The sequence below is a fragment of the Carettochelys insculpta genome, chromosome 14 (assembly GCF_033958435.1).
Source record: "Carettochelys insculpta isolate YL-2023 chromosome 14, ASM3395843v1, whole genome shotgun sequence".
Lineage (NCBI taxonomy): Eukaryota > Metazoa > Chordata > Testudines > Carettochelyidae > Carettochelys > Carettochelys insculpta.
In genome coordinates this window covers 821582-846903 of record NC_134150.1, presented here as the reverse complement: position 1 = coordinate 846903, position 25322 = coordinate 821582, and the positions used below count along the sequence as shown (strand labels likewise).

Genomic DNA, 25322 nt, shown 5'->3' with positions numbered 1-25322 from the left:
TCCTTGGAAGTGGCAAGCGGGAGGTCTGGCTCCCAGGTGGAGGCACACAAGGAACTCTGTGTGCTACTCTGGCTTGCAGGCACCAGTCCCTCCTCCCCCTGCATTGATCTGTTTCTGGCCAATGAGAGTGCAGAGCCTTGTGCCCCCCTCCCCCAGTAGGAGTCGGACCTGTTGGCTTCTTCTGAGGTGCATTGTAGTACGTGGTCCTAGGACAGGCAGGAAGCCTGCCTTAACACCCTGCCGGGTGCAGTAGAGCATTGGTGGGCAATCTGGGCTTACTGGGTGCAGGCAGCCCACTGGAGCTCCACTTGCACTTACACCCGGCTGGCCCTCCCCTCCCCCAGACACCTCTTGTCCCCACAATATACTGAGTGTTTCTCCTCCCTTCCAGCACTAAGTGTCGCAAGTCGTCTGATTCGCGCTCCGTCTCCACTCCTTCCTCTCCCTCCCAGAGCTGGAATGCTGCAAATCAGCTGGTCTCAGTGGCCCAGCTCTGGGAGTGAATGAGAGGACAAGGTAAGTGTGGGACCCTGGTGCATGAGAGGTGTGTGGGTGTGGGGAGCACACAGGGGCCATAGGACTGCAGGTGGGACCCGACAGGTCACTCTTGCAACCCACACACTGTTCTTGGTTTCCTGTCCCGGCCCTGGAACAAGGTGCCCCCGTATCTGCCATTCTGTCAGTCAGTAGGAGGTCGTGACCTGTGGTTTGAAAGCCACTAATCTCAGGGGAAGAAAACAAGGCATGTGTTAATGTAGATTGGATCTGTGTATCTTCTGCCATCAGTCTGGCCCTTGGATCTCCACTTGATTAGGTCCTCTTCTGAAGGCTGATTACACCATCAGGGTTAGTGAACGGCAACAGCTGTGGGATTGGGAAATCCTAGCACTGGAGGCAGAATGCCAAAATCTGACTATTCTTCCCTTTAAATCTAGCTGTTGAAACAACGTAGATTCCTCTGAGTGGACTTTGCATTGCGTCTCCAGTCCAGCATCATGCTCCACAGGGCAGTAAGTGCTGGAAGCACAGTGGGGGTAATACATTGTGTCCTCCGCGTTAGAAGTAGAATGTGAACGTTGTCACTTTGTTGTACCCCGAGAGGCAGTTCAGTGCATGGCGTTGAGTACCTACTTTGGAGCCCCTCCACACTTCTGCTTCATGTTTCTCACTACATTGTTTTTCCAGGAACAAAATTAGTGTGTTGGGGGATCTGTGAATTTACTGATGCTGATCAGTGCAGGGTGGGGGACGACAACACTAACGTAGTGTTGTGTGGTTGGTGAGCATGCTGACTATTGGATCTGGTTTTATCACCTGGCTTGTGTAAATGAGCCATCTGTGAGGAAGTGGACACCCACCTCTTGTACAAGTGTCTGCAGTAGGCTGAAGTGTAAACATAAGTGCAGCTCTCCAGAGGGGACAGCAGTCTCGCGTGGAAATGATATAATGCAGCAGCTTTGTGCAGCTGTGAGGAGAGGCTGGATTCGAGGCACTGTTAGGGACTGTGGAGAGGATAGTGAGGCGCATAACCAAAATGGAGTCATGGCCAGGGTTTCTCATTTGTGAACGGTGTTTGTTTCACCGGTGAGGAATGAAATCAGGAGACATCTGTTTTCTAAAAAGAGCATTTGGGTGGGAGGTGAGGCGAGGCAGCAGAGGGTCTGCCAATTTGGACTGCAGAGGCCGGGGTGACATGGGATGTACCATTGGTGGCTTTTACTGACTTGGAAAAAAACCTTGATAATTCCAGTTTGTCATTTTTCCTGTTTTAAAACCAGTTTCATTAGCACAAACCACATTGTGCTTCATTTTAGCTACATATTCAAATCGTGATTATGTAAGGTAGCAGATTAATTTAGGACTGTACAAACCAAAAGTTTTCATATGAATTCATATTTACAATAATGACTACTGGACTATCTATACATTTAGATTTGATATTTTGTCTAGGAAGCTATGCATAAAATAGCTCATACTGGTTTTCAATATTGTGTATATATAGGAGTCGAAAGTTGATTTTACAGAAATGCCAATAATGCCGTATTGTAGACTTGATGTGTTAAGCAATCGGAAGAATGAAGAGTTGCGTACGAGCAGTCCAGGTCCATTTGGCTGTGTGGGATTTTGTAGCCAAAGGCCAGCTATGATGTAGTGGGTAGACCAAGCCTATTCCTGAGTTTTTAATGGATCTAGTCAAAGTTTAAAAAGAATTTATTTTATGCTTGCTGAAAGGCCCCGACAGTGATGCAGGTTTTCTCTCTGTCCTAAATTGTTTTTTCCCAGGAAGTTTCCAGCTATGGCAGAGATTCCAGTTCAAAGTCACAGTAAGTTTGTTGTTAAAGTGGACTAGATCCAGTTGACGTGGAGATGGTAGACTCATGTAAGCTTGCTGGTTGACTCCTGAGTGCAGAGCTCTTGATCTTGACAAGCTGGGTCTCTGCTGCAAACTGCACACTCGTCTGTTTAGGGTGAGGCTTAGCAGTTAACTGGTTAATTGTTAACATCCCTACACATTAGAGTTAGCTGATGGTGAGAAGGTGATGCTGATGGGAGGCAAGGCTAATGAACTTTCCCAACACTTGTTCTCATTCTATAAGCTCTTCTTTGGACCCTAAACAGTACAGTTCTTTGAGGCTGGAGGTTACAGGACCTGAAAACTTGCTGGCAGTGCTTTACCAAGATTCAGAACAACATGTTCTCTGTCAGTTAACAGAGTAGCTTCTCTTCATGTTGTCTTTCCATGCGGTTAAATGCTTCTGTCTTCTGAAGGTGCTCTGCTGAGGGGCTACTGGATGGCAAAGCCAAATAGATTTCTTTCCTTGGGCTTCCCTGTGCCTCGGCTGCTCTGTTGTCTGAGTGTTGGTAGATGTTGGCTTGGGCCCAGGTGGAGATGAGCAAAACAAAAGGCAATATCCAGGGTACACTACCGAATACAAATTTCGTATGCACTTTAGAGCCGTAGGGTTCACTCACTTTTTCCAGCTTTCCTTCCTCTGTGTTCCAGGCTGTGAGCTGTGCCTGCCACTCCTCTGGCTAAGGAAGACTGACTGGAACTCACTCTGGAGCTCGGCGATACTATTCCTCAGTTTGTTAAAAAGATGTGGGCAGTTCTTCTGTCCTATGCTCTGGCCTAGGGCTAAGAACTCAGGACTCAAAGACACACTTGGGCTGCCTCTGTGTGGCAATTCGGAGCTACCATGGAGCTCCTCTAACTATTTGTCATGGCTAGAAGCACGCGCTCTCTGCCAGGGACCATCCAGCATCTGTATATTACTGTGATACATCTTCAAGAGGTTCATTTATGGTTTGGAGCTGATACAAGGAACCAGAAAGCTTATAGAACCTGAATCTCAGATGATTATCTAGCAAGAGTGGAGAGGGTATTGTTTTCTTGCACTTCTCCCTTCTGAGGAAGGTACCATGCTTCTCATCTCTGAGAAACGGTAGAGGAGGAAAAGAATAAGCTAGCCTCTCTATAGATCCATGGTACGCCCACAGCTTGAATACAGTGTGCAGATGTCCTTGCTTCATCTCAAAAAGATACCTTGGAATTGGAAAAAATTTAGAAAAGGGCAACAAATGATTAGCGGTATGGAACAGCTGCCATATGAGAAGAGGTTAGTATGATGGGGACTTTTCAACTTAGAAAAAAGACTGGGGGTGGATGTGGTAGAGCTCTATAAAATCATAACTCGTGTTCCCGTAAAACAAGAACTAGGGGGTCACCAAATGAAATTAATAGGTAGCAGGTTTAAAACAAACAAAAGGAATTATTTCTTTAAACAGTGCACAATCAACTTGTTGAGCTCCTTGCCCGAGAGGATTGTGAAGGCCAGGACTTTAACAGGGTTCAAAAAAGAGCTAGATAAATTCATGGAGGATAGGTCCATCACTGGTTATTAGACAGGCTGGACGGGCTGTGTCCCAGCCTCTGTTTGTCAGAGGCAGGGCGAATGGGTGACGGGGAGGGACCACTTGATGATTACCTGTTCATTCCTTCTGGGATACTTGGCATCAGCCACTATTGGAAGACAGGATGCTGGGCTAGATGGAACTTTGATCTGACCCAGTGTGACTGTTCTAATGTTTGTAGAAAGGAGTTCTCAGTAGTCTGTTCTAATTGGTTCCAGGTTCTTCTAAGATGTGCTAGGGTTTGAACTTCCTGTTCCTCATAGCTCGCTCTTGAGCATCTGCGGTAATCGTGGCTTGATTCCTAAGGTGTCCTGTGGCACAGCATCGGAACTGTTTGTGGTGACTCTCTCCTGTTCATGACTTGTCCACAAACAGCGCACAGTTTTATCAGTGTCGCATTCATAATAGCTGTTTAGCCTGTAGATTTTGCAAACCGCTTTGTGGTTTCCCAGAGCTATGTGTGTCATTGCTCCTGTGTGCATCTGCTGTTTGGGCAGTGTGACGGGACACAATGTCTCAATGCTTTTTCTCTCCCTTTGGCTGTCCTACACTTGTAAACGAGAACCTTGCCTGAAGAGCTCCTGGAATTTTTCAAGGAGCGGCTGGCAAACAGTTTAATGCCCAGCTTGGGTGCTAAACTTGCTTAATCAGTCTTGGAACATTTAAGATCTTCTCGTGTGCATCTTGGATAGAACAATTTTCATATTTGACTGAGTATGTTATACCCTCCATGTAAAATTAGTCGTGTTTCTTCAAGACTAAAGGAGAAAGATATAAAAAAGCTAGATTTATTCGGTGTCTAGCAGACTTATATCCAGTAAGCTCTTGTTTCCTTCCCCCTTTTCCCTCACTTGAATTGTTGTTATGCTGACTTTGTTTCTTTTGTGGCTGTAGTGGGTCTGATGGCTCTCCCTGGTAGCTGCCCTTTGTCAGTGTTCTGATGGTTCTTAAATACTGGCAGATCCATTTCTCTGGCCTTCTGTTTTCAGTAGTGGGGTTTCCCAGCATGGCCTGATTGCCAGTCCATTGCCTGGCCATGCTGCAGACACCTAGCTCCATGTTTTTGGAGGTGGATAGATTCTTTATCTGGTGCCCAAGCGATCCCTGTGGTTGCTTGTGCTGAAGGATCTCTCACTTTTAATTTTATTGTGTCTTTAGCTGGCTTCTCCCCTCTTCTTAGTCCTGTCTCTGACATCCTCGTTCCCAAGCAGCCAGCACATGTAGGGGTTAGCTGGGGAACCACTCTGAGAGACAGTGGTCATTGCACACTCATACTGATGTGCTTCTGAATAGAAGCTGCTTCCCAGACATTTACACGAACAGAAAAAAACCTGAATGTTCACCGCAAAATGACCAAAAAGGAACAAATGTGGCTGTAGTGAGTCACAGTGCAGGTTGCGAATATGTTCACAAACAATCTTGCTTCGTTGTGTTGCTGACTTGCTGAATTCCCTGCTCTCTGCTAATCCTTTACAGCTCTGAAGTGCTCAAGGGCTTTAGGTTTCTTTATAACCCTCTCTTTAACTGACAATTCAGTGGTAGCATTGAGCCTTCTTTTGTGCCCTGTAGTGTTGCTTTGCCAAGATCTTATCACCTGGAGCACTACTGAAAGCAGAACTTGATTTTAATAGTGGTTGGGTATTCTGGAACTTATTGGGAAAAAAATTGTAGTGAGCATTGACATTGTAAGTTTCAGAGGTGTAATCATTTTAGTTTATATCTGCAAAAGCATCGAGGAGTCCTGTGACGCCTTAAAGACTAACACATTTTTTTGGACATAAGTTTCCTTGGGTAAGTCCCACTTCAGCATCCTCCCTGTTAACGTACACTTTGAGTATGGTAGATCATTGGGTGCACGGAAGGCAAAGGTGTCTTATCTTATCTTGCCTTTCTCAATTGCAGGACCTTTCTAGCTCAGGTCTTGTGGTGTCTTATGGCTGCCTCGATGTGGAGCACTTGGCTTTTGTGCAGTAGTAATTAATTCCCTAAAGTGCGCATAGAGTGAGGGATTCTTGTGCTGTGAGGGCAGCCCCAACAAGCTCTGGTGCCCTACGTAGTGGAAGGGAGGCTATTGCTCTGGGAAGGTGGAGGGCCCTGCGCTCAGGGCTGCAGGAGCAGGACAGGGAGGCAGCAGGGATCAGGCCCACCTTCATACGGTAGGTGTGGGAAGTGGTGCTACCCAGCCCCAGCCTGCTTTGCTCCTCTAGCTCCCTGCTTCATTGATCAGGATAGGGGGAGTGGAGGAAGGGGAAGAACCATCCCTGTACTCATAAGCAACGGGAACTGGAGAAAAACAACTGAGAGCTGGGAAAGTGGGGTGGGCTGGGGACATGTCACTCCACTTACTGCTGTCGCTGGTGAGTCCAGGGAAGGACCCAATCCTTACTCCTATGGCCAGTCCTGCCACTAATCCTGTGGGCCATGGTGCATAGGGGCGGGTTGGGAAAAGGAGTGGAAAGGGGGCAGAGTAGGGGAGGAAGGAGGCAAGGTGGGGGCAGAGCATGGGCTGAGGCTTTAGGAAAGAGGTGGTGTGGGGAGGGTTGTCCTGGACTAGCTGGATTAGAAATTTGTAACATGCCCTCTGTTTTGGATCTCTCTGCTAGGGTGAGCTAAAAGTTCTGTGCCAGATACAAGTACTCCAGGAATGGTGTTTTTTGTGAAAAACGTATTTAACATAAGCAGTAGAGTATCTCTGTTCTAAATGAATATGTGGACATTAATGGACATAAAACAGACATAAAAATACTCCTGACTTACAAACCAGTCGGCCAGCATTTTAATGGAGTGGGCCGTTCTGTTAATGACCTGAAAGTTTGCATCTTACTGAAGAGGATTTTCACACTACTTTGGAAAGAGAGGCTGCTGAACTCTCTCTTGTATTCAGATTTCACACATTAACAGGTTTGAACCAGGATGGGAATTTTTTAGGTCATTATAGGGGCTCTTTTGCATACTTGGCTTAATCTAATTCTTAACTCTCCCCCCCCACTCTCTGATTTGCTCACTTTGATAATATTTTTCTGATTTGTCAACCTTGATTACTATTTTTGGTTCTCTGTGCCTTAAGTATTGAGTCTGTTCTGGTGTGGCTATGATCGGAAGAAGTGGGTCTGTCCCACAAAAGCTCTTCACTTAATAAATTATTCTGTAAGTCTTTAAAGTGCTACTGGACTGCTTTTTCGTTTTTTTTTATGTGGACAACAGTTTTCTTTCTTTCAGATTTTTGGACAGCTGAATTTGGAAAATCAGAGTTCTTATCTTTGGTCCTGGGAGATAGGTCGAGGCTTGGAGATGGCACTTTCTTTGCCTCTTGCATCTGACGAAGTGGGTCTTTGCCCACAAACGCTTGTGCCCCAAAATAAGCTAGTCTATAAGGTGTCACAGGTGGTGTTTTCGGAGATACAGACTAACACGGCTACACCTCTGATACTGATCATTTGCCTGTGTAGGACACAGGCAACATTCAATTTTAGAATAGGTAGGTCTTGAAATTTGTTTTCTCCACTTGGTATATGTCCTTGTACCTAGCACTGATAGATGGTTAATTGTCTTCTGCTGAAATAATCAGCAGTGAAATAGGTGACAGTGTTAGCATTGTGATTGTAACTCTTAGGCTGCAGAGTTAACGTCTGCTGAGAGGAAAAGAGGCAGTTCATACCTCTTAGACCAGTTGTTTCAGGCTGACTGCAAACTCAGACGGCTCTGTGTTGGTTACATTTAGTTTTATATTTGGTCTATTATCTTTTGAACTACAAGGCTTAGAAGCTTAAACGTTTATTAGCATTTAGATTCTAGGGCACTGTTGCACAGTGACAGTAACATGAGAATGTCTTCCTTGTTGTTAGCCGGTGGCCAGGTAATGTGCGGTGAGGTACTCCCCTGGGTCCTAAGCAACCCAGTTTTTTACTGGTAGAGCAGGCAGCTCCTAGCACACTCACCCACGGCCAGGCTGTAGTAACCAAACGGTTAAAGTTCTTTTGTTGTGCCGGCTGTGTTGCAGTGACAAAAGGGTTAACAAAATAGTTAGGCTTGGATCTTAACTAGTTACAAGTTTATTAAGCTACAGTTATAAGCGTGCGGTTACAAAAGGCTATTGTTTACTTCTTATATGCTAGCAAAGTACAGGTGTTAACAAGTTACATTACAATCCAATACAAAGATATCAGTTTTCATCTAACACAATGATATCTTGGCACAATGACATCTAGTTACAGAGCTCTAATTCTTTAGCTGTGCACAAAAAAAGTCAGAGACCTAGCATGGGTGTATCTTACCCTCTCTGCGTCTCTGGATACCAGCGTAGCCAAGCCGGATCGGTCACTCAGTTCCGCGGAAAGACGAATACGAGGTTGGGCGTCCCCAGCTGTGGACCTTGGGAGGCAATTACCTGACCCGACCAGCAGGTAGTTGGTTGAAATGCACTCAAAGTTAGAGTTCTGCTGGACCCATCTTTTATACCCCTTTTGGGTTATGTATTCTCTTTCTTATCTATGGTGCCAGATCATACTGGTCTGTCTTTGCGACTCCAGTTTGTTACAAGGGCATTTCTACCTAGTTTGCACTTGTAAGACAAGAGATAAACAATTTAGGAGTACAGGACATACTTTTGTGCGGGCGGGGCACGTCCCCTTCTGGGTGATTGTGTGTGTGCATCATATTGATCAATGCCAGCTGGGGTGATTTCTTGAGGGTTCCCCCCCCCCCCTCATGTTGACAGTCTGGCCTGTTAGCCTTCTAGCTGTACTTTCTGCTTCTCAGGGTCACGATAAGCCAGCATATCTGGGCCTCAATGAGGGCATCAAAGACTGTGCTGTCAGCAGCCATTTCCGTGCCCTGTGTGCTCCTCAGTGGGGGGGGCAACGAGCAAGCTGGCTTGTAAGGGGGAGACTTTGTCTGGCTACACTTGTTCAAGCCATTCACGGGGGTGTAAAGTCAAGTCAGAAATACTGGTGGTGAAACAGACAAATTGACATTTACAGTGGGAGTGCTGCCTGGCTCGGCACTGAATCCTCTCTCCTTTATATTTGTCCTGTGTAATGCACAAGGAACATCTTGGTGCATGTTGTCTGTGGATAGTATTCTACACTGTGAGGAGAAATATCACCTTGACTGGATATTAGTAGATGGAGGAGATGAGTTGCAGAAACAGCGGCAGAGGAGAAAAATAGATGGTATGTGATTTCAGGAGAAAGAATAGATGGTATGTGATTTCAATGTGAAGACTAAAGAAATATCCTTGAAACTAGATGAGTAGAGAGTACTTAAAACAAAGGTTTGGATCTCTGGAAGAGCGGATGATGAATGCCTGGCTCAAATGGGAAAGAGAGAAATCTTATTGTCTGTGATAGGAAAGATACAAGTAGGATGAAAAAGGGACATCTGTGAAATGGTGCTTTGTCTAGTTTTAATGTATGGCACTAAGCGCTGGGCAATAAAGAGGAGACATGAACAAATGATCTGTTCCATAGAAATGCCAACACTGAGTTGGAGGAGTGGCGTAAGCAAGAAAGATCATGGGAGGAATGTGTACCAGGAACGAGCTTAAAGTACATAAATAAAAAAAAAACAACCCAGCATGGGTAGACTCAGGTGGTTTGTTCATGTGAAGCATGGTCCTGATAATGATATGGGTAAGAGTCCAAGAGATCGAGATTGACACGAAAAGTGGTTGGATGTCCTAAAGCAGTGGTTCCCAACCTTTTCCAGATGGTGACCCACGTTGACAATTCAGTAAGACTTTGTGGTCCACGGCAATTCAAAAGTGAAATGGGGCAGGTTCTCCCCTGGGAAGATTTTATATATCTTGATTCGCTCCACCCCCTCTGCCCCCAGGCTTAAAACCCTTGCAACTCCAAAATCTCCCTCCCCCCCGACCTGCCTCACATGAGTGCTGCTGCCAGTCGCTGCTCCTTTCCTGGGTCGTTGCCTCTTCCACACTGCTCCCCCGCAGCTCTCCTATTCCATTTTCTTACCTGCAGCACAGGCAGTTCCCTGCCCTGCCGCACCGAAATGGGACTCAGTTTAATTGCTTTAATGGCCAGATCTCTGCTGCTGGCTGTTAACTTCTTTCAATTAAATTCCATTTCAGAGTGGCAGGGCTGGGAGCCAGAGGAGTGAGAGTGATGGCAGCACCAGGAGCTGCAAATGGCTCCTTAAAGAGCCACATGCAGCTTGGAGCTGCTCAGCCAGCGACTCTTAGAAAATCTGATGGCGACCTATGTTTGAGTTGGGACCCCATAGGTTGGAAGTACCTGTTCTAAAAAAAAGATGTGCTAGTATGGGGGTGATACAGCCTACGGCATTGATCTGAGTTCTGTAGAAGAAGAGGATTCAGAGTGGATCCTACCAAATACCCCGGCATATAAGGGAAGCTATGGCAGACAGTGTAACTGTTCGATTAATTGTCTTTACTTGGAGATGGTATCAGTAGTTCTACATGTGATAAAGTGAAGTGTTAACATTGTAACGTTGTACTAGAATAACTGCATGCTCTCCACATCCCCTACCCAAAATAGTATAAAAGCTGGGAGCATATTAAAGGTTTCTGACTAAATTTTACAGAAGGTTACATCTGGATCCCTTCTGTAAGTGCTGAGCCTGGGAAGGCAGAGTTTTAGTTTCCTTATCATTGAAATGAGCCTTTTGTAATGGCTAAATTTAAAAATTAAGTTATACTGTGGTGTGACCAGTGCCTGGATTTGCACATAAACAATAAAAATCTCTTGGGCCTCTGTAACACTCATCACTGATGTACCTTATTACAGGTTGACATTCTAAAAACCGTGATACTCTGCTCTGGCAACATCCGTGGTTGTGATGTTCCTGGGCCACAGCCCTGGTGGTCCGGAGTCAGGGGCAGGAGGGTGCCAGGAGCCTGGAGACTGTCTGCTGTGAGGAGGCTGCCTGTATACCCATTCACCACAGACCCCCATCAGCAGAGGGCCTCACAACAGCAGGGCGGGCAGCCTGAGCAGGGCAGTAGCTCTCAGCCCAACCAGGGGAGGAGGTGGAGCCGGGAAGAGGGGGGTGGGCAGGGGCGGGAGCCATGGGGCTGGCGAATGGGGCCTGGATCAGAGCCAGGCAGTAGGGCCACCAAACAGGGCTGGTGGGGGAGGAGGAGGCAGCGGCAGCTGGGCCCTGGAGCGGAGATGGGAGTAGAGTCAGGCAGGGAGCCCAAAACTGACACCCCCACCTTTGTCCATCAAACTCCCTCATTTGGGACCAGTCCCAAGGGTGCCAGATGGGGGAGGTCCATCCTCTAGGGATGTGTTCTTACGCCACACTTGTCCTTCAGTGTTGCAATGAAAAGAGAGGAGAGAGATGAGTGAATAGTAAGAGAGGCTGCAAATGAGTGACTGCTTGCAATATTCCCCAACGTAATGGGGGAACACTGACTTAATTAGCCTTAGATGAGCGGCTTTTCTCTTGAATGAGGCCTTCTCAAGCTTCTTAATGCTTCTGTAAAAGTTATAGTTTACTCACACTTTGTGCTGGCTCAGAGTATGATACCATTTCCCCCATGCACAGCCACCTGCCTGTAGCTGTGTGTTGGTTTATGTTCTGCCACGTGCCTGCTGAAGCAAAACAGACTTACTACAAAACCCTTAGGAGGCAACATTGGTGACCTTTGAACTTCATATTTGGGATGCTACCAAATTGGGCATTCAGAACTCAGTAAACTTTGTAGAAGGTCTTGGAGCTTTCAGAACTCCATGTTCTCTCCCCACTTAGGACAAAGGTCTTCTTCATTCAACTTTCATTTTGGTTTCCTCATGGCTGTGCCCTTCTGATTTTCATTCCATCTCAGACTGTATTTCATTTTCATAGTCTAAATGGGCAGCAATAATGGAATGTACTTATTCTTGTAAAAATATACCCAGTGGGCAATAGCAACGAAGGGTCCTGTGGCACCTTATAGACTAACAGAAAAGTTTTGAGCATGAGCTTTCGTGAGCACAGACTCACTTCATCAGATGCTCGTCTTGGAAATCTGCAGGGCCAGGTATAAATAAGCCAGAGCAAGGGTGGGGATAACAAGGTTAGCTCAGTCAGCAAGGGTGAGGCTTACTACCAGCAGTTGATCTGGAGGTGTGAACACCAAGGGAGGGGAAGCTGCTTCTGTATTTAGCCAGCCATTCACAGTCTTTGTTTAAGCCAGAGCTGAGGGCGTCGAATTTGCAGATGAATTGTAGCTCAGAAATTTCTCTTTGGAGTCTGGTCCTGAAATCTCTTTGCTGTAGGATAGCTACTTTTAAGTCTGCTACTGTGTGGCCTGGGAGATTGAAGTGCTCTCCTACGGGTTTTTGTGTATTGCCGTTTCTGATTTGTGTGCATTTATTCTTTTACGTAGAGACTGTCCAGTTTGTCTGATGTATATAGCAGAGGGGCATTGCTGGCACATGATGGCATATATTGGTAGATGTGCAGCTGAATGAACCCATGATGGTGTGGCTGATCTGGTTAGGTCCTGTAATGGTGTTGCTGGTGTAGATATGTGGGCAGAGCTGGCAACGAGGTTTGTTGCATGGATGGGTCCCTGAGTTAGAGTGACTGTGGTGCAGTGTATAGTTGCTGGTTAGGATTTGCTTCAGGTTGTCTGTGGGCAAGGACTGGTCTGCCTCCCAAGGCCTGTGAAAGTGGGGGATCATTGTCCAGGATGGGTTGTAAATCTCTGATGATGCGCTGTAGAGGTTTTAGCTGAGGACTGTAGGTGATGGCTAGTGGTGTTCTGTTGGTTTCTCTCTTGGGCTTGTCCTGTAGTAAGAGGCTTTGTGGCACACGTCTGGCTCTGTTGATCTGTTTTTTCACTTCCTCAGGTGGGTATTGCAGTTTCAAGAATGCTTGGTAGAGATCCTGTAGGTGTTTGTCTCTGTCGGAGGGGTTGGAGCAAATGCAGTTATATCTTAGTGCTTGGCTGTAGACAATGGATCGTGTGGTGTGTCTGGGATGGAAGCTGGAGGCATGAAGGTAGGCGTAGCGGTCAGTAGGTTTACGGTACAGGGTGGTATTGATGTGGCCATCATGCATTAGCACCGTGGTGTCCAGGAAGTGGATCTCCTGTGTGGACTGTTCCAGGCTGAGGTTGATGTTGGGGTGAAAGTTGTTGAAGTCCCGGTGGAATTCCTCCAGAGTCTCCTTCCCATGGGTCCAGATGATGAAGATGTCATCAATGTAGCGTGAGTAGAGACGGGTGTTAGTGGACGAGAGCTAAGGAAGCGCTGTTCCAGGTCAGCCATGGAAATATTGGCATATTGAGGGGCCATGCAGGTACCCATAGCTGTGCTGCTGATTTGAAGGTAATGTAATTGCCAGTGGGCAATGTAATTGATAGGATTCTGATTAATAAACAAAACACTACCTAGTGTAATAGGTGAATAATCTTATGTACTCAGAATACTCTTGTGGAAATGTTTTGACTGGCAATAATTTGGGAGGAGATGCTTTTACTGCCTACGTCCTACCAGACTTTGTTGCTATAATATGCACTGGTACAGCTCTACCTGAGACAGCAGTGGTGGAACCTGTAGTGTAGTGGGGGCATTAAAACACAGGAACGGACATACTAGGTGAGACCGAAGGTCCATCTAGCTCAGTATCGGCGGAACAGACCGGCCAGTCATCAGATGATCAGTCTCCTGTTGTCCGCTCCCATTCCAGAGAGAGGTAGGCTAGGAACGCCATCCTTGCCTGTCCTGGCTAATGGTCATCGATGGATCTGTCCTCCATGACTTTATCTACTACTACTCTGAATCCTCTTATGGTCCTGGCTTTCACATCATCCTCTGACAGGGAGTTCCACAGGTTCACTGTATGTTGTGTGAAGAAATACTTCCTTTTATTTGTTTTAAACCTGCCATCTGTTTGTTTCATTTGCTGACCTTAGTCCCTGTCTTATGGGAAGGAGTAAATAACTTTTTCTTATTTACTTTCTCCACATCAGTCGTGATTTTTGTGTCTATTCCCTGTTAATAATCTTTTCCAAGCTGGAAAGTCCCAGTATTGTTACTCCCTCCTCAAATGGCAGCCCTTCCAAACCTCTCAACATTTTTGTTGCCATTTTCTGAACCTTTTTAATGCCAGGGGATGAGGCAACCATATCTGCAGGCCATATTCAAGGTGTGAATGTATCATGGATTTACATAGAGGCAATGCAATACTTTCTGCCTTTATTATGTATCCCTTTTTAAATGATTCCCAATATTTTATTTGCTTTTTATTAAACTGTCACTGCACATGAGGAGGATTTTTTTTGAGTGAACTATCCACAGTCATTGCAAGTGCTTTCTTTCTCCAGTGCTAACAGCTGACTGAGACACCATCATTTTATATGCATAGTGGGGATTATATTTTCCAATTTGCATTATTTTGTATTTACCGGCATTGAATTTCATCTACCATTTTGTTTCCTGTTCACCTAGAACTCTGGCATGAGTGGGCCTGTTGGCTTATTACTGTTCAATTTATCAGTTTGTTCCAAAACAACCTCCAATGCCATCTCAATCTGGAACAGTTCCTCAGATTCGTCACCTAAAAAGAATGGCTCAGGTTTAGGAATCTCTCTTGTATTCTCAGTCAAGAAGATTGAAGCAAATAATTTAGTTTTTCTGCAATGACCTTTTCATGCTTGAGTGCTCATTTAGCAGCATGATCATCTGGTGACCACGCTGGTTGTTTAGTAGCCTTCCTGCTTGTGATGTTTAGTCTGGGTGATAGCGCTTGCTATGTGCTAGGATAAATCTAAGTAACAAGTTTGTTCTCTCCAGCTTGCTCAGGGCAGGGGGAGGATGTTGCAGCGTGCACATCTCTTCTGTGCAATGCATCTAACTCCTGCCACTTCTGCAAATAAGTTCCACTTCAGAGAACTGTGTGTCTTCCTTGGTTAATATTTTCCCAACCAGTGTAGTAACCCTCTGGCATTGTAGCGAAACATATCTGTTCTGCAGTACGAGGTTACTGTGCGACTGTGAGGTCTTTGTAATTGGTGACAACGTTTGGAGCACATGAATCAGGTGTGTTCTTTACTCTGCATTATTCTTTGCCGCTGTTCATGTCAAGCCAGGCACTAAGCGTTATTTATTGAAATAATGGAGCCATAATCTTCCAGTATTGCAAGGTGCCTGTTACGCTAGTGTTGATCTTGGCTTTTTACCATCCACTGGGAATGATTGCGTGATGATCATTCTCTTGGAGGCAGTGAATGAACACTGAATTCATAATTAATATGTGGCACAGCTACAGTTTAATTTGTGTGTTGCTCTACAGAGTTGAAATTTGCTCCCTGTAACTAGGTTAAATTAAATTTTGACTATTAGTCGATATATGTTAATCTGATTTCCAAGTCTCTGTTAAGCAGGATACCCAAGTATTTATTGTGTCTTCTAGAAGCCAATGCAACCTTATTCTTTGGGTGCTCTTTCCAGTGAATGACATGAGTTTCTCAAGCATAGGAAAGGAAATGCATTAGGTGGCATGCTCTGTTTGGGTACTGGGGTCACGAGTGAAATAGGTCTGGCTGCAGTAATGTTGGAACAGCTTGTATGTCCTTGGTCCAGCACTCTTGGGACCCAGGTGGTCCTGAGTGAGGGAATTTGCCAGACCAGCAGAGGTCAGGGCCCAGGGGATGTGAGGTGCCTCACCTCCACCTGCCCATAGAATGAATTTTTGTCTGTGCCTTCCATGTAGTCCCTGAATCCATCAACCTCTGGCAATATAAGCACTGACTTCCAGGCCCCCTCAGGCCTCGCTCCCTCTGTATTCCCTGTAGTGGCCAGCCCTTAATCCACTGAACTCTCATAGTAATACCAAATCAGCGTGCACACCCCCTTGTAATATTCAGCTCAAGACTACTCTTTGATTAACATCACAACTCTTGGAGATACTTACAGTGAAAATAAGAGTATGTTTATTAAGAAAGAACAGAGGTTTTAGAGATTCTGAGGTAGGTATTACAAACGAATGGTTACATATAAAAGAAAAATCATAGCATGGTTTCTGGAGATGAAAATTTAACAGGTTCCTTTCTGTCTCATCTGAAGGCGTTTCATCTTTCTCAAAGTTCTCTTAATGTTTTCAGCTGCAGCCTTTTTCATGAAGCAAAATTCTGGCTCTTTGCTTCCTCGTTGCAGGGTGTCATCTTTGTCTCCCAAGTGTGGTGGAGCAAATCTGAGAACATTTATTCTTCTTCGAATGCTTGCTCATATCCATTCGAATTTTTCCTGGAGTGGCGCCTGTGAAAAAAGCCAATATGTGACCCAGCCGACCTGGCACCCATGAATTCTCTTCTCACCGCCCTGTGGTGCCTGTTCAGTTGTTCAAGTCAATACCTTCACATCTCACTGTGCAATTTTGCAGCAATCTAGACAAGACAGTCTTTTGGGTTTGTCTTGGGAAGCACCTAACTCGAATGGATATAAGCAATCACTGAAAGAAGAGAAAAGGGTTACTCACCGTTGTGACTGTTGCTCTTCGAGCTGCGTTGCTCAGGTCTATTCAAAACCCGTCCTCCTGCCTCACCGTCAGTGTGGTTGGCAAGAAGGAGCCGAAGGGTGCTGCGTCAGCTGGGTCATATACAGTAAACCCTCAAAATACGCAATTTTGATTTGCGCTTAACTCACATTAACGTAAGTTAAGTGCAACTCAAAATCCTACTCAGCCTCTCCACTCCCAGCCCTGCTCATCACCAGTGCCCAGCTCTGGCTCATACCTCCCCCCCATGCCCTGCTCTGGCTCAACCCCACCCCCTGACCCTGGTTCAACCCCCCCACAGGCCATCTCACCACCTACATGCAGCCCTGGTCAAACCCCTGTGTGCAGCTCTGGTTCCATCCTCCCGCTGTGGTTCACCCCCCGCACACTCTGGTTCAAAGCCCCAGTGCACCGCTCCAGTTCCATCCTCCTGCGCAGGTTCAACCCCCCACGTGTGGCTCCAGTTCCATCCCCTGGTGGCCCAGCTCACTACCTGAGCATGGCTCTAGCTCACCACCCCTGCGCATGGCTCTGGCTCAAACCCGCTCCCCGCAGCCCCAGTTCAGCTGCTGCCCCCCCCCCCCCCCCCGCATGGCTCCGGCTCAGCTCCACCTCCTGCAGCCCTAACCCGCCCCAGGCTTAACCCCCCTGCCCCTCTCCCACAGCTCCAGCCCACCACCAGCCTCCCCATCTGCCCATCCTCCGTTGCAGGACTTATCTTGCAAAAGGAGCTCCAGATGCTCTTGCTGCTTCCCCGGCTGTAGAACTTGCGTTCCACCAGGGAAAAAGCCACCCCCTACTTACGTGAAATTCGGTTATGGGAGGGTTCATGGGAACGGACCCCTCACGTAAGTCGAGGGCCTACTGTGTAAGCTTTGCGTAGGCGCCACTTCAGGGGGCTTTCAGCCGACCTGGCTGGCTAGCTGCTAGGGAAAACTTTTCCAACAGCAGTGCACATGCACGCACCTAACTTGAATAGATCTGAGCAACGCATCTCGAAGAGCGACGGTGAGTAACCATTTTATCTACATCTTGGAACACGCTATTAGAAATGCACCTGCAAATTCTTATGGAAAAATGTGTCTACACAGCTATTGTCTACAAGGACTCATATACTATGTTTAAAAACTAACTTAAGCAGTTTTGAGTTCATGTGCAAATTAAAAACGCTTCTAAAAAGTTATGTAATGTATATTGGCGACAGCTTCTTGGATGATGTAACCATGGACGTAACTATGCATGTAAATCTGAGAAGCTGGACATGTTAGGGAGCTTATATATGTGGGGCAATACTGAGTTCTTCAGTGGAGTTACATTTCTAGGGTTCTCCTACTTGAATGTATGGGTGTCTACTGTCAGAAACAGTGTCCATTTGGTCTCGTTAATACACATTCCTTTCACTGCTAGTAAATACCCTAAATGATGACTTTAAAAAGGGAAACGATTCTTCCTCTTCATGTGGCAGGATGCACTTTGATGTACATGGATACATCGATGGAAAACATTCCAATGCCGTAGGTTCTCAAGACCTACTTTAGGTTAGCTAGGTGTTAACTCCTCCTGGGCGCTCATGCTCTTGTGGGAGGTTGGGTAGTGGATGGTGCTTACAAAGGCTAAATATAGAACAGTGATGGGCACCCTGTGGCCCATGGGCTGCACACAGCCCATCAGGGTAATTGGTAGCAAGCCATGAGACCGTTTATGTGGAGTATCTGCAGGCATGGCCCCCTGCCCTCCCACAGTTGTCAGGGGCCACAGTTCACCATTCCCAGCCAATCGGAGCAGTGGAAGGTGGCACGAGCCACAGGGACATGGTGACTGCCTCTTCCCTCAGCTTGCAGAAATGGAAGCTGTGGATACTGGGACCTACGTGGTGCCTTGCCTGTGGGCACTCAGTTTGAGCAGGCTGTCTCATGGTCAGCAGGCAGGTTGTACCACTGGCATGGACGGAGGCGTCACTGAAAGTAACGTTTTGCAGCACAGATGTAGTAGCATGTATACAGCCTGTGCAATTTTCAGCATGCAGATTTTTCTAGATTTTGCAGGAAGCCTTCTGGTGGGCGTGCTGCTATGTAATGAAACACTAGAGCGTGTTTATTCAGGTTAATATGCCTATTCAGAACTCAAATGCTGTACAGTCATTACATTCAGTCAGTTAAAATGACCAATGACGACCTGAGCTACCATGCTAGACTGTAGGGAACAACTCTGCAGCTGCAGGGGAACAGACTAGAAAGTTAGCTTAATCCTTTCTACCCTCAGTGTTGCAGAATATAGCTATAGCAGCAATTAGTGCTTTTCACAGGTAGCCTATTGGAGCTGTCAGCTGGCTTGAGATTTAAAACAACAAAGGTGGTATTCATTCATATTGAGAGGAGGAGATTGCAAGTTCAGTATATTTTTCAAATGTAGAGTTGTTGCTGAGGCATTGGGCTTCCACATTCAGCTTCTGGGGAGGGACGAACAAACAAATTAACTGGAGTTTAGAAATCTCTTATATAAAATTCAAGGTGCATGAGGGAATTCCCACCTGAGTCTTTTCCAGCTTGAGGCGTGGGATAGTTCACTGGCGGTCTTTGCTAGCTACTGAGGTAGCACGGATACAGTAGTATATATCTGGGTTTCTGCAATGCACTGGTGGGTTTTACGTGGTATCACTGTTTCAATTCATAAGCCTGTCAGAATGGCCATACAGGGTTTGCCCAGTGGTCCATATAGTCCAGTATTCTGTCTCCCAGCAGTGGACAATGCCAGCACCTTCAGAGGGAATGAACAGAGGAGGGCAATGATCAAGTGATCATCCCCTGTTGTCAGTCCCAGCATCTGACAGTCTGAGGCAAAGAGATGTCCAGAACATGGACTTGGGTACCTGACCCTTTTGGCTAATAGCCAATGATGGTTGTGCCCTCCATGAACTTCGCATAAATATCTAAAATTGTGAGAGATATTTGGAGTTGGGCATAGTTGTCTTGGCTACAACTAATTATTCATACTTCTACTCAGAGAGCCCGATTTAGATTTAACCATTTATTTCTCCCTTTCTCTTTGAATCATGGTTCTGAGTTGTAACTACACTTCTACAGGGCAGATAGTCGCAGAGAGGTAGCCATGTTAGTCTGTATCTTCACAAAGCTAAAAAAGCAGTCCTCTGTAGCACCTTAAAGATAACGATATCGTTTATTAGGTGATGAGCTTTCATGGGAAACCCATGGGAAACCCATGAAAGCTCATCACCTAATAAACGATATTGTTAATCTTTAAGGTGCTACAGGACTGCTTTTTTTTTCGTTTTGTTCAGAGCAGTCTGTAAAGTGGTGTGTGCTCCATAAAGGTGGAAAGACTTAAGTGGTGAGTTCCTTTACTAGTATTATGTATGTGCAGCTACGTTTCTGTGAAGTGATAGTTTGTCCCCTTTTCTCTCCAGCCAACATGGAGTAGGAGAATAGGTGAGGGATAAAGTTATGTCTGTATTAGGAAACCTGGACTGGTACAATCAAATAGATTTTAACTGACCAACTTGAACAGGTGCTTTCCTTCAAGGTACACTCATTTGATGTGAGTAAAATCTCCCTTAAATCAGCTTAATTTATCTTGGTGGGCATGCAAAGTAAATAAGGTTTAAACTGATATTCGTGAGTTCGCTTTAGTAGTTTGCATTGGTATAACTAGGTATGGTAGCACAGCTTTTAATGTAGCAGACTTAAGACTTTAGAAAGAGACTGTTTGGCTCTATCTGTTGTGGAGGATTGGAGCAGACAGCCCCAGAAGTGGATCTTGTTTAGAAATCCTTTTTGGTTATGATGTGGAATTACATTGGCTAAGGATCAGTGTTTTGAGTTGCTTAGAAGTATCTGATGCTTGAACCTTGTTTGTTTGTCTTCTCAGCTGTTGGTAAGTCATCACCTTTTTCTTGATGTATGAAAACCAAGGGGCTTGCTGCTGTGACTACTGTGAGGGTCTAGTTTTCATACCAGTTAGGAGCTGCAGGAATATAGCTGCAGTTGGAGAGCAGAGAGACGTCAGTTCCCGTGGCAGGTTAAAGGGGTTTCTCTTTGATTCCAGAAACTAATCAAAATACTCAAGGAAGTTTCCAGTGAAACACTGTGGTCTAATATAAAATGGCTTCCTGTATTTCTGGAGGGGGGAATCTCATGTGACTTGACCATTCTATGTTTAGCTAACAGAATTCTGTTTGTTTGAAGGTACATGGGAATAGGACTCTCAGCCCAAGGAGTCAACATGAACAGACTTCCCGGTGAGTCATGTTAAGAATTGTTTGTACTCAAGTCTCTTAATCTGTGCAGTGAAATGGTATGATTCTCATCAGAAAGATATGGTCTGTTTCCTTGTCATCAGTCGAAAGCAAGGATGCTATTCGGACTATGGTACCCCTGAGGACCTGTCTTCATGTACCCAAGGATCAATGCTTTAGAGAGTTTCTCCCATTGACCGCCCATAAGTGGGGACACTGCAGTAATTCAGATTAAGGCACAGTGACTCCAGCTATGCAGTTCTTAAAGCTGGACTTGTGTATCTTAGGTCGACTTTCTCCTGTAGTGTAGATCTGGCCTGAGCTGTAGATGTTTTGCATTTCTATGGCTGGTCTTCCCACTCCAGGAGTGGACATGTCTTACTCATTGACATGAAACTTCTAGCTGTATGTGACACTCCTGCCTTAAAATGGGTTGGTGCTGAATGAGCACATCACATTTGAATGCTATTCTGCTGTTGTAAGGCTAGTTTGCAGAAGGCTTGCATATTTATTATACACATACCTCCAAGCTTGGGAGCTTGTGTTTCTGAGCTGCTGTTGCGAATTATCATGCCTTGTTAATTTTCAGTATTAGTTTTTAATGTTCAGGCTTTGAATTAGTGAGAGTGTTCTTGAAGAAAATGTCAAAGTAGTGCAGTATTGTAAATTAGTCCTAATAAGCAAGAGAGCACTCACTTTTAGACACAGGGTCCTGGTGACCCCGCTCTTTCAAGTGACTGACATTAGAATGTTTCTGTGCTTACCATGCACAATATGGGCAGGGGGAAAGGGAAGTGGAAGAAATAGAAGTGAAGAGAATAGATGAGGTGGGTGAAAGGAGAAGGAATTTAAAAAAAACAAATTGTTTCTTTACGTTAGTGGGACAAACAGATTAGGACAACCAGTTGGTTGATATGATGGGCTATAGTTGAACATATGCAGAAGAGAAGCAGGAGAGACATGTTAATTCCAGATTATCTGAGTGGTTCAGGACAGTGAATCTCAAACTTTCCAGGCTACTGTATGCCTTTCAGGAGTCTGGTTTCTTTTTTTTTTTTTTCTTTTCCTCCCCTCCCTTGCACACCCGTCTAGCACTTCCCTCCACCAAAGTTTCATCTCCCTTTAAAATTACTTGCTTACAAAATCAGACAAAAATACAAGTGTCTCAGCAGAATATTACTGAATAATTGCTTGCTTGCTTTTACGAAATAATCAATTGGCGTATAAATATTATGTTTACATTTCATGGTATAGGATGTACAGCAGTTTAAACAAGTCATTATAGGAAATTTTAGTTTGTACTGCTCTCACTAGTGCTCTTTATGTAGCCTGTTGTAACCCCAGGCAAATACTGGTTGCACATCCCAAAACCATGATTCTGTAGTCGGGCAACAGGGCCATGGATGTTACTGGATCGGTGAGCCCCTGGTTGGGAGGCTAATGGGGGAGGGCTGGGCAGCGACCAGTGATAGCGGACCGGTCGCCTTGGGCTCTGGGGTGTGTGTGAATGGGCAGCAGGTCTTGTGTCTCCATCCGGATACAGTAGCCTGGCTGGGGCCGGCCTCCACAGAGCTGGGGCCATGTCCATAAGCATGGCTGAGGCCAGCCCGCCACCTTGGGGCAAGGCTGCTTCATGGTGGAGGCTGGAACCAGTGTCTGCCCAGCAGGGGCCATGACCTGGTAGGAGGTAAGGGAGCCCTGGGGCTGGAGGTTGGGGGGCTGAAGGCAGGAGGACCTGTGGGAGAAATGGAGCCAGCAGCAGGCTGGGGGGCCAGAGGCAAGGGACCTCCCCTCGTCCGGTCCCTATGGTGCCAGACAAGGAAGGTGCAACCTATAATGAGATGTAATCCCCTCCCCCAGATTTAAAATGTCTGATGCATCCCAGGGCTGTAGGTATGCCTGTTTCAGAACCACTGCTTCAGGGGACAAAACTCTGACCAGTCTCTGAAAATTGCAATTCTCATTTCAGTGGGTTCTTCCAGAGTTCAGAGAATCTGAACTGTGGACAGATGCATTTGCTTGGAGACTTATTGTCTATGAGGCTGGTTTCTACTACTTTGGACATTTTTCCATTTTGGAGGATCTTTCTCAGACATTTGAATAGACAGTTTTCTCCTAAAGAAGGAAGTAGGAAATAAAGCAATAAAAAAAGTATTCAGTTTCAGCATAACAGCCAAAAGCCCTTCAAGGGAACGAAATCTTAATGTGTACAGATTGTAGGGAAATATCTCTGTTGCTGTGTCTGGAATGCACAAGCTTAAACAAATGTATCCAAAGCATTACACGAGCAGTTAACCTTATTGGTGCTGGTACAATAAATCATAACATACTGCCTCATTTCCAGGTGGATAATGCTTATGAACTGATCGCTTATGAAAGATTTTGCCTATTTTCTAGAAGAGCTGCTGGGGGAAGACCTTGAAAACCTCCTGCAGCCGGGAGGTGGGGTATATAAGGAGTCCAGGTTGGAATGTCACCTGACCCTTGACTCGTCTTTCTGCTGCCACAGGCTCGTACAGGATGAACCTCTCTTGTCCAGCACCTTTGAGATCTGAGTGGTGTTGAACGAGGGAATTCGCCTGTCCGAGGAGGTCCATATTGTCTAACAGCATTACCAACACTTCCACTGCTTACTGAGTTTTAAGACATGTAGGGTAAATTTAGAGCTAAATAACAGCACAGAACAGAAAGAGCCAGGACTGGTGACTGTAAACAAACTGTATAGGACCACGGGGAAACTTGGCCACACCCATGATAAGTGGTCACCTGGCTAATTAAAGTCATGCCGGATTATGGATGTTGCCGGATGATATTGTGCTGGAATAGAGAGGTTCAACCTGTATTGATCACTAACATTGTGGGCCTTCACACAGCGAACATGTGGCACTCCTTGCCAGAGGAGGCTGTGAAGGCTGGGACTATAACAGGGTTTTAAAAACAGCTGGATAAATTCATGGAGGTTAGGCCCATTAATGGCTATTAGCCAGGATGGGCAGGAATGGTGTCCCTGGCCTCTGTTCGTCAGAGGCTGAAGACAGATGGCACGAGAGATCATTTGATTGTTACCTGTTCGGTCCACTCCCTCTGGGGCACCTGGCATTGGCCACTCTTGGCAGACAGGATGCTGGGCTGGATGGACCTTTGGACTTACCCAGCGTGGCCATTCTTATGGAACCAACCCTTCTGTAGTCAGCTGTCAATGAAACCTTCTGAGACTGAACTAGCAAGAGATAGAAGGCTGGAAATGCAAGTCAGATTCTGTATCCCCAGGCTGTGGTGTGCAGAGGGAGATCGCTTGGCAGAAGAATAGAGCATTGTGCAAGAGGCTGGGGAGAAGGAAGTTTCAGTAGCTGTGCAAGGGAATCAAGGGGCGGGGGGAATTGATGGTTTTACTCCAACTAAGGGTTAAGAGTGAAGTCAGAAGCAAGAGAACATTTTCGTCTAATGTAACGCTTAATATTTGCTCTGAGTATCATGCTTTAGTTAATGCATCACAGGCCATTAGCGCACACAACCCTTCATACATTTTACAGCTGTACAAGTTTGGCTTAGAAAAAAAGGTACTGGGGCTGACGCTGCAGACCCACTGTGCTGTGATTGGTATCTGCCAGTACTGGCAGAGCCAGCTGCACCTGGAAATGGTTTGTACATACATTCACAGGTGTGCATGCTACCTTCTTCTTCGAGTGTCCCCGTGGGTGCTCCACATTAGGTGTCGGGCTCGCCCGGCGCCGCAGATCGGATCTTCCAAGCAGTTTCTGCCAGACCGCGCATGCGCCGGTGCGCGCCGCTCCCTTGCGCGCTCCTGGCCACTTGCGCGATCCGGTCCCCGCCAGTTCCTCTTAACCGCCGTCGGCTGCAGACGGAATCCGACTAGGCTACGGCCAAGTTAGCGTATTCAATGGTTTTAACTGTTTTTCTTTAAAGTTTTCAAGTTCTGAGGCTACCTTTAAGTTAGCCAGTTGTTATTTTCAAAAAAAAAAAAAAAAAAGAAACAACAAGCGGGACGGCATTCAGTCCAGTCCTAGTAACAAGCGGAGCACCGGAGGCCAGGAGCCTAGGGCCATTAGCCCTCCTGCCGCGGCAGGCTATCGGAGAGGGGGAGAAACAGCACAGAGAAGGTGCTAAGTACCCATTAACAATTGAAAGACTCACCAACAATGTCCTCTTCAGGATTCAACAAATGTGAGTCCTGCCGAGAGGCAATGCCAGCGTCTGATAGGCACAGTCTCTGCATAAGGTGCCTGGGGGAGTCCCATGTCATGCAGAAATGCTCCTTCTGTGCAAAATTAACAGCCAGAGCAAGGAAGGACAGGGAGATGCGGCTTAAAATGCTGCTCTTCGACAAGGCCCTCCAGCCAGACGTGCCGGAGCAGCCACAGCAGGAGGGACCCTCCGGGGCCCATAAAAGGAAAGCCGCCTCCCTCACCCCATCAGCGCAAAAATGGAGGAAAGTCTCCCCAGCCCGATCCTTGCCGGCAGCAACAGCGAGCGGGACGGGAGGAGCACACAGCCCCCAGCCGCAGCAACAGCTGATCGGCGGCGGCACGGAGAGCCACGTGGAGGCGGCTCAGCCTCCGATAATCAAACAGCCGCCCCGCACCACAGGCAGGGCAGCAGCTAAACAAGTGCCGGTACCGGCAGCACCGCAAGCAGCGGCACCGACCCCCGGGGAACCGGCGGTGCAGAGCGC

At 46.4% G+C, this 25322-nt stretch overlaps 1 protein-coding gene across 5 annotated transcripts in view; it reads left to right on the top strand.

The window, feature by feature from the left end:
* Nucleotides 1–25322, top strand: part of RANBP10 (RAN binding protein 10) — a 104968-nt gene that overhangs the window by 2536 nt on the left and 77110 nt on the right. For all 5 annotated transcript variants that reach the window (XM_075008295.1, XM_075008293.1, XM_075008294.1 and 2 more), the window contains exon 3: nucleotides 20580–20632. In XM_075008295.1, the coding sequence (XP_074864396.1) occupies nucleotides 20580–20632 (53 nt within the window). The remainder of the gene's footprint in view (nucleotides 1–20579; nucleotides 20633–25322) is intronic.